At 48.9% G+C, this 11,324-nt stretch overlaps 6 protein-coding genes across 6 annotated transcripts; 2 read left to right on the top strand and 4 right to left on the bottom strand.

Annotated features, from left to right (window-relative positions):
- Nucleotides 1–2,110: 2,110 nt before the first annotated feature.
- COCMIDRAFT_46782 (uncharacterized protein) lies at nucleotides 2,111–3,007 on the bottom strand (the record flags this gene model as incomplete). The annotated part of the gene is made up of 1 exon (XM_007695539.1): nucleotides 2,111–3,007. A coding segment is annotated over one exon (897 nt), but the record flags the coding sequence as incomplete, so codon positions are not given.
- A 278-nt stretch (nucleotides 3,008–3,285) lies between these two features.
- On the bottom strand, nucleotides 3,286–3,582 carry COCMIDRAFT_110681 (uncharacterized protein; the record flags this gene model as incomplete). The annotated part of the gene is made up of 1 exon (XM_007695538.1): nucleotides 3,286–3,582. A coding segment is annotated over one exon (297 nt), but the record flags the coding sequence as incomplete, so codon positions are not given.
- On the bottom strand, nucleotides 3,582–4,538 carry COCMIDRAFT_10220 (uncharacterized protein; the record flags this gene model as incomplete). Its single annotated transcript, XM_007695537.1, has 2 exons — nucleotides 3,582–3,701; nucleotides 3,756–4,538. 2 exons carry the CDS (start codon nucleotides 4,536–4,538, stop codon nucleotides 3,582–3,584), a joined length of 903 nt encoding a protein of 300 aa, XP_007693727.1.
- A 199-nt stretch (nucleotides 4,539–4,737) lies between these two features.
- On the bottom strand, nucleotides 4,738–5,835 carry COCMIDRAFT_110669 (uncharacterized protein; the record flags this gene model as incomplete). The annotated part of the gene is made up of 2 exons (XM_007695536.1): nucleotides 4,738–5,463; nucleotides 5,524–5,835. The coding sequence occupies 2 exons, from the start codon at nucleotides 5,833–5,835 to the stop codon at nucleotides 4,738–4,740; spliced, it is 1,038 nt and encodes a 345-aa protein (XP_007693726.1).
- A 790-nt stretch (nucleotides 5,836–6,625) lies between these two features.
- COCMIDRAFT_31168 (uncharacterized protein) lies at nucleotides 6,626–7,253 on the top strand (the record flags this gene model as incomplete). Its single annotated transcript, XM_007695535.1, has 2 exons — nucleotides 6,626–6,778; nucleotides 6,837–7,253. The coding sequence occupies 2 exons, from the start codon at nucleotides 6,626–6,628 to the stop codon at nucleotides 7,251–7,253; spliced, it is 570 nt and encodes a 189-aa protein (XP_007693725.1).
- A 2,530-nt stretch (nucleotides 7,254–9,783) lies between these two features.
- On the top strand, nucleotides 9,784–10,680 carry COCMIDRAFT_31167 (uncharacterized protein; the record flags this gene model as incomplete). The annotated part of the gene is made up of 1 exon (XM_007695534.1): nucleotides 9,784–10,680. One exon carries the CDS (start codon nucleotides 9,784–9,786, stop codon nucleotides 10,678–10,680), a length of 897 nt encoding a protein of 298 aa, XP_007693724.1.
- Between the last annotated feature and the right edge of the window lie 644 nt (nucleotides 10,681–11,324).

Raw genomic sequence — 11,324 nt, 5'->3', positions numbered from 1 at the left:
ATATATATCTAGATTAAAACCTTAGAGCTATAAGTTCTAGATAGAGCTAGATTTGCTAAAGTAGATGATGCTTAGATCTAGATACGATCCATCTGCGTAGATATATGCGATCAGCGTAATCCATTCGCGATTACTATCTTAGATATTTAATCTTTTTAATCTAGACTTAAGAGCAGCTTTAGAAAAGATTCTAACTAAGCGGGACTATACTCTAATTATAAAGCCCTTCTTATCTATATTATATATATGTCGCGGCTCTACTTTATATTAATTGATTTTTTAGCGTAGAAGCTTAAAGTAGAGCTGATATTTCTTTTCTAAATCAGCTTGGCGCCGGCTACGATTGATTGGCGTGGTGCGCTTGAGTATAATAAGATGCGAGTTACGATGAATAAAGCGATTAACCTAGTAATATCTAAGCTGCTTCTGAGCTAGCTATAACGCGATATTTCGAATGATACTCCGTATAGGCGGTAGGCCTCGCTTAGTAAGTCTATCGATATAGTTAATAAGCTCAGCTTCATGTTGTAGGTAGACTGCCTACTGGTTTTGTGCAGCTGCTTGTCTGGAGCTAGAAACACCTCGGTGGCGGCGGCTTAGCGTTCCTAGGTTAACACTATATTTTTTTGCAATTTAAGAATACATAAGTTTTTTATTAGGCTTTAATACGTTAATAGCAGCAAGCGCAGCGTTAATTNATTGCATTATGGTCACGTTATGAGTGGTTGAAGTAGATAGAATAATTGGTGTTGGAGGACGTAATCCGGCGTTGGCCCGTCCGCGGCGTTGGCCCGTCCGGCACCTCTAACATGACGAGCAGCGCTTGCGTTGTAAACGCTTCGGTTACTACATTTGGTATCTCACACAATTTACGTATTAGCGTGTAACTAGTTCTTGTAGAAATGCCGGCCAAGTTCTACCATTAGCCGAAATGCTTACGAACGATGATGCTGAAATTATTCTACTTAAAACCTAATATTCAGTGAATATGTCGACTGCCATCGGTTTCGACTGATTCCTTAACCGAAAAATAAGTATTCCAGAGAAAATCCACAACATTTGTGAACAAAACCACTGAGTCGGGACCAGCTTGGCGATGTGCCGCCCAGAAGCGTGCAAGTAACGTCTAATCCAGTTTAGGGCATTGACCCTGAGACTTGGGTCGTGCTGTGTTTGAGGTTAAGAGAGCCAAGCGATACTTTTTCTCTTCGACATTTCCAGAACCCGATTTTTCAATGCCAGGAATTAGCTGTTTTCTTCAGCCATGCTATCAGCACATACGCCTCATCCAACCTGATCACCTGACAAAAGCTGCTCGCATTGACGTATCTCGGGTCTTTTCATCACTGTGTCGTTTTCTCGTGCATGAAAAGCAATTTCTCAAGTCTGATGTGCAATATGCACTCAACGCGGTTGCCAAATCGATCTCCAAAAAAGAGTGATAAGGGAATGGTCGGCAGTAATGCGACCAAAGGCGTTGAACGTGCGAGATTGTGGTGTTGCTTTTGTTGGTGGCATAGACGCAATCTAAACAGTTACTATTTTTTGAAATCGTTTATTACTTAGACTGCTTAGTCGAACCGGTGACGCTAGACCAGCGGAAGGGCCCGTTCACGATGAGCAAAAGCGCGATCTTGTATCGCAGAAACATGGGTATTCAGATGACTTTTGGTCAAGTCATATACTCCCTACTGGCAATTGGTACATTAAGATAGTCCAAATGTTGATTAGCTACCTGCATACTACTAGCCTTGCTTGATTTGTTGGCTACTCTATGTATCAAATCAACCTCAAAAACAATTAACACGCTATCAAAGTTTTCTTAGATCTGCTTCCACGCTGCTCATGGTGACCGCGATTCAACCAAACCATTCTCCAAGGAGCAGTTGTCCGCCGGTACTGACGTCGCCTCTGAATCTGATTCCGATCCCAATGTCGCGTTACTCATGACTGATTCTTTTTTGCGAAACTCAGTGTGAATAGGTGCTATGGTAATATTTCTTCGGTCTTGCAAACTTCCTGATGGTGACAGTGATGATGACGATGGTACATCTCCTTCACCGTCAGCATAGGTATGACTTGTAAAACTGGTGGAGGACAAAGCCGGTGTTTCCCCACCACTTTGGTATTCGTTTTCTTCCAGTTCGTCGCACAGGTTACGTGATATTTCAGGTGATGGCTGTGCAGAGGCGTGGATCGAAGGAGGCAAAGAATGCTCAACCGGTTGATCGGGTAAACAGTCTTTTGTTTCGCCTTTGCCAGTGTCATTTGCACTAAGATTGTCTTTCCCCACGGCTGCATTACCGCGGAAAATATAACGCCATTCCTCCGCGTTGAGTGTCCTGCAGAGGAGTGCCTTGTCATCTCGCTTGGCCAGTCTTCTTAGCACCATTTTTATCTCCTTTTGGCTAAGAATGTTTGCCTCTTGGCCTTCGCTGGTGAGCAGATGGTTCATGGGTCTGCCTGTTTTTCGACCTATCTCTGCCTGTTGCTTTATGGCACGCTTCAAGCCATCACGGTAGGGTGTCCAATAACCATCTTTCATGCTTTCCTTTTCCCAATCAATCTCCTCAAACTCAAGCTCACTCAGGGTCTTACGGGCTTCCTCTATCTTGTGGACCCATCTATCGTAGCGCCGTGTGGCAATATGAAGCAGGAAACGTACATCTGCCCGTTCATTTGGACGTAGTCCTCTATTCTGAAAGCCGTTGTGATAGTTCGCACTATTTGGTGTGTCGAGTTTGATTGCATTCCCAAAATGCGTCTTGGCAGACTGCCAGTCTCCCAAGCCGCCGCAACCACGTCCAGTCCAGTACTCACTGCGTGCTTGCAAAGTAGTATCATCAAATCCCTCTGCAAGCTTTCCGGCTTTGGAGGCAAAGCGGTAGATATTGTCATAGTGTATGTGTATATTCGACTTAACCTCATCCGTTCTGGGTTTGCGCTCCAAGATATCTAACATAGACTGCAGTACCTGGCAGCGAAGTATGAACAAGTGAATCTGCAATCGACGCACACGGCTCTTGTGTGTATCGTGTTCTTTAAGCGTCTCATCAAGAGGTGCACCATCGATGGAGTCCGGACGACCGCTCGGAGAGAGATGATTTGCAATTGGAGAAGGTGTACGAAATGCTGAACTGTGATTGAAATATGTACTGTCGTGGGTTGAAATTTTGCGCATGTTCATGGTATTGTTGAGGTGAGTGTCTAGGATTGTTGTCATAGTAGGAGGTTCAGAGTATCTTCTCTGCAACGAGCGAGCGAAATTCAGCGCATCCTTCAAATCTACAAACCTTTCAGCGCCAAAGAACAATGCTTTATGACAAGATGGGCGCGGTGTATGCGTCTTTCAGGATGTGTTTCTTTGTCGTTAAGAAAGCTCTTATCCAAGAGTGCAGTGATATCACAATAAAGAACATTGATTTCATTCAGAGCACCAACTGAATGGGAATTGCGGAATTTAATTTTTGGGTGTAAAGCTAAGATGACGAATAGATGTTCTGCCAGTCTCCTGGTGGTGCCGCTAACGGTACTCGCACAAAACCTATCAAGTCCCTTGACTGCTGTCAGTCTCTTGCTGATTAGCTCACACGGTGGTATCCCTCGCTTCTCGCTTTGACCCAATGATACGGTACAGACATTCGTCTCGCCTTGGCGGCAGCGCGCAGCCTGAGTCGCACACTGGTACGTCGACGTTTGTTCTGGACATGTTAGCACGAGTTGAGGACTAACAAGGTCAAGGCAACGCCGCGTACGTCTGTGGTCTTTTCCTCGAGTTGAACGAGCAGACCATCCATGGTACGGTTCTCGTCAAAGCCTGATCGGCGTTTGGCACAATGCAGCATGTCCAGCTCGTCGCCGTAGGACTGGCGGACGGCGCACACTTGGGGCAAGAGTAGGTCGTCATGGCTGCTAGTGGTACTCAATGTATCTGAGGCTTGATGGAGGGCACGAAGGTCATGACGAAGTGAGTTCTGCTGGCACTGTATCTTGGGCAGGAAGCTCTCCAGTTCGGCGAGACGGCTACAAAGCTCTATGGCTTCGCTGCAGACGGCGAGTGCGTCAAACATGTCATCGGGCCCTGATGCTCTAAGGATATTGCTCTTCAGTAGGAGGCCCTCTGCGCGGGCCTTGGGGCTAAGAGGACCACGTAGTAGTCGTTCAACTTCTGAAAGAGCAGTGCCGTAGTTCCTCTGACGGGCACATTCGTGCACCCTGCTGAACAGTGAATTGGCGCAGCCTTCAGCGACTGGCGGCGAGCATTTCGCATGGACGCCATGTAGAGAATAAATGGTGGCGGTGCCAAAGGGGCGGGATGGAGAAATGTCAGTCAGGGCTGAGGCGGCGTGGCCTCGATGTTGCTGGGCTCGCTCATTCTCCAGCTCGGCTTGGGTGGCGAAGCAGACGTCCTGAAGCTCGCGCAGGCGAGCAGTCTGGGCCTCGAAGGCCGCTTTGTACTGGCAAGCGACCGCCTGCCAGGTATCCCGGTCCACCTTGAGGTCACGGACAATGCGCTGGATGCAGGCAATGCCGTCCATGGTGGCGAACGAGGGCCTGTACGTGGGATTAGCAGTGTTTGTCCTGACAGCGGGCGGTGGCGTGATGGTGGCCCTGCCATCGAGGGCAGTGTGAGTGTGGGTGCGAGTGTGCTGTGGTGTTGAGGCAAGTAGGCAGGCAGGCACAACACAGCCAGACAGGCAGGCACCACCATCACCACCACCACCAATGCCCGCCCCGTTAAATGTTGAAACCGCCATGGCGCGACGCTTCGACAAATCTCCATAGCCCGGCTTCTTGTGCTGCCTTCTTCACAGCTGCAACCGCATCCAGATGCACAGGACGATTGATGTCTGCATACCGAACTTGATCGCCAGCGTCCGACGACGGCTCACCATCAGAGTTTGCACGACCGCGGCGTGGCTTACCCACATGAGCCCGTGGAAAGTACTGCTCCATGATGTGCACCATCAAGTCCTTGCTAACGTTCTGCGCAAGCCACCTCACAATCTCCTGGCCTTCGTCTTCCATGCCTGGCATGACCAGGTGTCGCACAATGACACCCTTCTTGGCTATACCATCTGCACTAAAACAGAGATCGCCAACCTGCTTGTGCATGGCCTTGATGCTCTCCATAGCCGCTTCCGTGTACTTGTCTGCCTTGAGAAGACGTCTGCTCGTTGTGTCACGCCACACCTTGAAGTCAGGCATGTAGATGTCTACCAATCCATCAAGCAAGCCAATGCTCTCGAGCGAATCAAACGCTGATGTGTTGTAGATGATAGGCAAGCGCAGGCCGAGTTCGCGCGCATGCAGAATGCTCAGTACCACCTGTGGCACCACATGTTCTGGCGTGACGAGATTGATGTTGTGGACACGGCCAACATCTTGCAGCTTCATGTACCATTCGGCAAGACCCTCGGGTGTCAGGTCAAATCCGTTACGCGTATGTGAGATGTCATGGTTCTTTGTGTAGCATTAGTACGTGCAAAACGGCGAGCCATCTTCTGTACGAGCAGCGCATACCTGGCAAAACACGCAACGAAGGTTACAACCACTAAAGAAGACACTCCCCGAGCCGTTGTGGCCTTGGATGAATGGCTCCTCGCCAAAGTGTGGCGCGATTGTTCCCACCTTGACCGTCTCTGCACCGATCAGGCACACTCCTGTCTTCTCGTAGCGGTTGACGCCGCAAAGGCGGGGGCATAAGTTGCATTCGCGCAGGTGTGCATAGGCCAAAGATCGCTTCTTAGACGCGTCCACCGAAGACAGTAGATGATAACGGGGGATGTAGTCATCGACGAGGTATGGTGGCGCCAGGTACAGGCTACGCCGCATCGAGGAGCGCCTTGGCCGTAGGCATGTTGAGGGTCTCAAGACGGGCCGTAATCTGGATAGCAGCGCCATGCTGGCAGGGCAGACAGTTTGCTCATTGGCACGAGGCCAAATTGGGTGTACAAGAGACAAAGAAACAAGTCGCCGTTGTGATAACGACCCATCTCTGATGTCAGCCATGCCAGCCCCACTTGCCGAGGCTGGTTTTGACAACGGCAGGGCGCCGTCCACCACCATTCCAGTTCCATTCCTCTCATTCTACTTACACTAACACTAGTCTGCGCAGGACGGCTACCAAATATACAAACCCACACCTAACTTCTCCCTGGAAGCCAAGGACATTGCAAAGCTGCGCTGTTCTTGTGTCAACGTGATGCAGCTTCTCTAGACCAAACCATGTCGAATCAAGTCACTGCGTACACAAACGCCACATTAAAAAGGTACTACTACTAGTGCTCTGGCGTACAATAATCGCCCACTTTGTACACAATATCCACTCCCATTGTGACGTTCAAGGTATCAACTGCCTCCTGACGGGCGAACACGTGAATGACAGCTCCACTGTGCCCTGTAGTATCATCACCACGAGCATCAACAAAATCATCTGCACAACAGCGTCGGTCTACTTTGTCCAACATTGATCGTGTCAGTGCGACTCTGCCCATGTAATACCGATTACCCAACTTTGTTTCTTGGTTGAAGCATTTCTGCCGACACACCTACATAATCTCAGCACAAACATATCCAACATTGCGCTGCTTCCATTGCTCATCTTGTTTCCTCCAAATACAACATGAGTCTACTCACTCTTCTCCCCATCTTCTTTGGGTTTCCAGTCTTTGCAACGCTCATCAACACACAGTATCCGGTACTGCTCCTTCCGCTCATTAAATCTCAACCGGACACTGCATTTCCTACTCAGAAAGATGCCACTGTCAGCTATAGTGTATGATACGAGAACAAGCCACGTTCATTGTTACGTGATAGCTGACAATGGAACAAAGAACAAGACCGGGAACGAACAGTGGACCGCTGTTGGCTTCTACGTACCCGACAACAACGCCAACGTCTGCCGTCTTCGTTTCTTAATCAACACTGATCCTTCCAAGAATGCTCCGTTTAGTCTCAAAGGCGAACCCCCTTTCATAGTTGACATCTCACGTGTCGAACCTAAACTTGACAACGGCCGTACCACCTGGAACAACAAGCCTGCGATCATTGAGCGCTACGACACCTACGTCTTGTCCACGACTAATGCGAGCGAGATCCGGAGTAAATGGTTTGCATGCCCAAAGAGAGAGATTGCCCAGTTCTTCACTCACCGAGTCAATACAAGATATTTGGAGGCGTACTGGTATGAGCTGAATTACGAACCAGAGTATGGCGGTCCGCATGGTGTTGTGCTTGAATTATATACCTGAATATCATTGCAAAGTTTTCGGAAGCTGGCTTTTTCGCAAGTCGAAAGGTTTCCATTCTCAACTTCGATGTCGGTTTTGTGACGAGCTGTCACTGATACTGGTACGGTCAAAGACACCGCTTTGTTGGCTTTTCCATTCCCTTAACAAATCGAATTCTATCGAAGCATCCGTCTTGAGGCCTTTTTGTACATGCGATATAAGGTTTTCGATCCTAATGCCTATTCCAGGAGAATGATTCCCGTTTGAGAAGACACTCTTGCCATAATCGGCTAAATTGTACAAGAGGAACCTGGATTTGGCGATCTTTATCCTCCCCCTGACATCACTTGTACTCCTAGCAGTCTATAAATGATGTTGTATAGGGAGCACGGACTTTATGTGGCATGCTACTACAACATATAGATACATTTGCAATCATGAAAGCTAAAGATGTGAATCGCGAGGGAGACAGCTCGAGACCAAAGAGTATGCTCTTATGCTAAAGACAACCTCCACCCAAGCCTCATGTGCACATGTGTCAATGATATCGAATATTAAGATGAGGAGTATAGGAATGTCCTTGGAACAACACTGCCCAAGCATCACGAGAAGCTACTTAATTTCATCATGAAAGCAAACTCTTATTAGGACAACACTGGATCGAGGCATCGATCTAAGCAGTAGTCGATTATATTGCAGTCATTGTGCGCGCCTCAGGTAAAATCAATGACCTGGTCCATGGCATAAGCCTATCAAAAGGAGTCACCCCGAAAAAGGAAGCCAGCGAGCGAGGCGTACAGATAACCGTACCATCATGACGCGCACACGGCATTGTTTCTTCGAAGGCTCTAAAGATTGGTTTTTATGCAACGCAAAATGAGTCGTTCGAGCAGTACATGTAGCTAGACATTATATTTGGTCTCCTTCAAAAACGGCGTAGAAACGCCGCAAAAGGATGCAGAGGCGAAATGCAATGGACAGGCTGGAACAGAAGACAGCGAGTAGGAAGCGGCTTCCCCGGAAACGGAGTGAGTACTAACTCTTTGCGTTCACATTTGGGCCGATTGTACACACTTAATGTGTACGGCGTTGTCTGTCATGTGCTAATAAGCTGACAATAATTGATAAGCGTGAAACCGCCAGTTGCCACGCACATGCCCCGTCATGTCGCCGGCGTCAAGCACCCCCTGCAGTATCGGCATGTTTCGTGCTTATTGTGGATATACTGCGTACTTATACATGTTTACGCAGGTGTGTTCTACTCGGGTAGTTACATGGAATGTCATCGACGCTGGGAAATATACAGTTTCTAGTCGAGGCTTGGCCATCATCAAACGTTTCTCCACTTCCAGCCGTTGAATTTCCCGCACAGGGCCTGCAGCGCAAATTCAAGCATGTTTGGTGGGTACGATATCTTGTGCTTGTGCCTGCCTTGGCAACTTCCGTTCATCAATCTTGGTAAAAATCCACAATGCTTATATGGCAAGCTTGTCGATCTCAGAAGACTCTATCTACATGATGTTCATGCAAATCGACGCTATCTTGCTCTTTACGAGGGTATAAAGAGCAGGCCATGGACACAATCCACCCATTTTCATGGCATCGCAATCTGCCTTGCACAACTCGGGCCTTTACCATTGCCTACCAATCCATTGAAATGCGTCATCATTGTACGAATCCGGCCGTGCTCTCCAGGCTGTCCCACAGATACTTGATGGAAGACGAGACTGGCTCCGGTGTAGGTAGGGTTGGGTGCCGTCATTAATTTCCGAGTTATTTGCAGGTCTAGTCTCAAAAACCACTTCCAACCCAACTACTCAACTCACTATCCGGTGGGTGAGCGGCGCCACAGAAAACATGCCGGCGGCTCTTTGCATAGTCAAGTGTCGGACAACCTGAAACTTTGCGCATGTTCCCGACCGTTTCAATCCAGGCGCCCGGGCGCTTCGACTACATAAGACGACCCGTCTTTATTTCCCTTTGCGGCTAGCCTCCCAGGAACCCCGGCCACCAAGCTGTCAATGTGCATGGTGCCCGCTGTCGCAGGAACGCCTTTGTTCACCCTGTCATATTTTAAAGAAACCTCCGGCCTTAACTGCTTGACGCCTACCTCCAACTGGTGGAAAAAGCCACTAAGCATAACTGCAGGACCCACGCCGAGTCTGTTTTTGGGAAGCGGCATGGCGCGAAGCTATTGTTTTGAATCGCAAGCGAGGGCTAGCGCTGTGAAGAATTCACTTCTATGGGGTTTTGTTTCATGCGTTTGATGAGCTACTTGTCAGATCCACACATGGAGCCCTTGACGTGAGTAATGTCATGCTGCTCCATTGTATATAGACATCAGCAGTAGCCTTCTTCCAAGCCCTTTCTTTCCATCAAACTCACCGTTTCTTCACTTCCAACACACAGCTCCTTCGTTTGCCATAGGTCTGAGACCTGCCACTCATTTTTTCAAGCAACCTTCTTTTTCACTCTCTTCTCAAAGAAGCTAGGCTTCAGATTCTCTGTACATCACCTATCGCGCCTCTCGAACAACAAACGATCCACCACAATGAAGTCCTACGTTATCGCCACGGCTATTACAGGCTTTGCCTCCTCCGTTGCTGCTCACGGTTACGTCGCCAGCCCAAATGCCCGAAAGCCCGGCGATGGTCTCAAGCAAGCATGCGGTGACCAGGTCTTCAACACTCAGAATTCTGACATGTACGGCAACGTCCAGGGCTCTATACAGAACCTTCAGGGCAGCCACCCTGACTGCCGTATCTGGCAATGCAAGGGTATTCCTTTCTCCGATCACGCCGAGATCTACTCCTACACCCCCGGCCAGGTGGTAAACATAACCGTCACCATTCGTGCGCCCCACGACGGTAGGGCCAATGTTTCCGTCATCGACCTCGCCACCGACAAGATCATTGGAAAGCCCCTCATCAGCTGGGATAAGTACGCCTTGACCTCTGTTCCCCTCAGCCAGCACCCCGAGTGGACTGACTTCAGCATCACCATGCCCGACGTCAGTGACCACTGCAACAAGGCCGGTACCTGTGCGATCCAGTGGTACTGGGATGCACCCACCATCAACCAGACATACGAGTCTTGTATAGACTTCACCATGGGTGCTGGCTCCGGCTCCGACTCCGGTTCCGGTTCTGATAACAGCACTACTCCTGCTCCTGCTCCTTCTCCGGTTGACAACTCTGGCTCTGCCCCTGCTGCATCGCCTTCTGCTTCGCCTGTACCAGTTGAGAACTCGAACTCCGGCTCTGGAAGCGCCCCTGCTCCCTCGCAGGGCTCCGGCTCCAGCTCTGGTTCCGGTTCCGGGCTCCCAAAGACCTTCACCATCGACACCTTCATCACCTGGCTCCGCGCCAACGCTGGTTCTGGCGTCGCTAACAAGGTGCGCAGCGTCATGGCAGCCGGAGGCGTTCATCCCCGTGCTTTCCGTGGTTAAGCTTCTTCATAGAGCACACAATTACCAGTGCGATCGACCACGCGTGCTGACTTGGTTGGAAACAAGACATTACTGTTCGATTCTGTTGTAGATATACACTTTTCAATAACACCCTTTCACCCACCATTTGTGGGAGCTGTGTACCTTTTTATACCCATTTTCTTCGTGCATTCAATCTGTGGTGTAGCGTGCATATCATTAAGCATATCCATCTATTAAATTCAAGTGGTCTCAAGTAACACATTTTAATTTTGGTTGATGTGGTTGGTCAGACTCACGATGATCGCTTCGCCAACCGGGAACACGTGTGAAGCTAACTTCTTCGAACCTTGCAAGCTGAACACAGACTAGGGAACTTGTTACATATATCAAATCATTCTTCCTGTATTGCTGTATATTATACTAAAAATGGATCATTGGACAAGAATGAAACTTTAAAGACCATTCGGTAATCTTTACACTTGCTAAACACAAGAAACTAAAACCACCAATGATATAACGTGCGGGATCAGTAAGCTGGAAAGATCAGTAAGCTGAACGCCCCACCCAAACTGACGCGACTCTCTCCACAACCACCACAATGCCGCGACAACAACGCTCTATACAGACTTCTCGTGAAGGCAGAATAAGCCTTGCTATCGCGT

The sequence above is a fragment of the Bipolaris oryzae genome (assembly GCF_000523455.1).
Source record: "Bipolaris oryzae ATCC 44560 unplaced genomic scaffold scaffold_342, whole genome shotgun sequence".
NCBI classification, from domain to species: domain Eukaryota; kingdom Fungi; phylum Ascomycota; class Dothideomycetes; order Pleosporales; family Pleosporaceae; genus Bipolaris; species Bipolaris oryzae.
The sequence above is the reverse complement of the archived record's forward strand: the minus strand, read 5'-3'. Positions and strand labels throughout refer to the sequence as shown.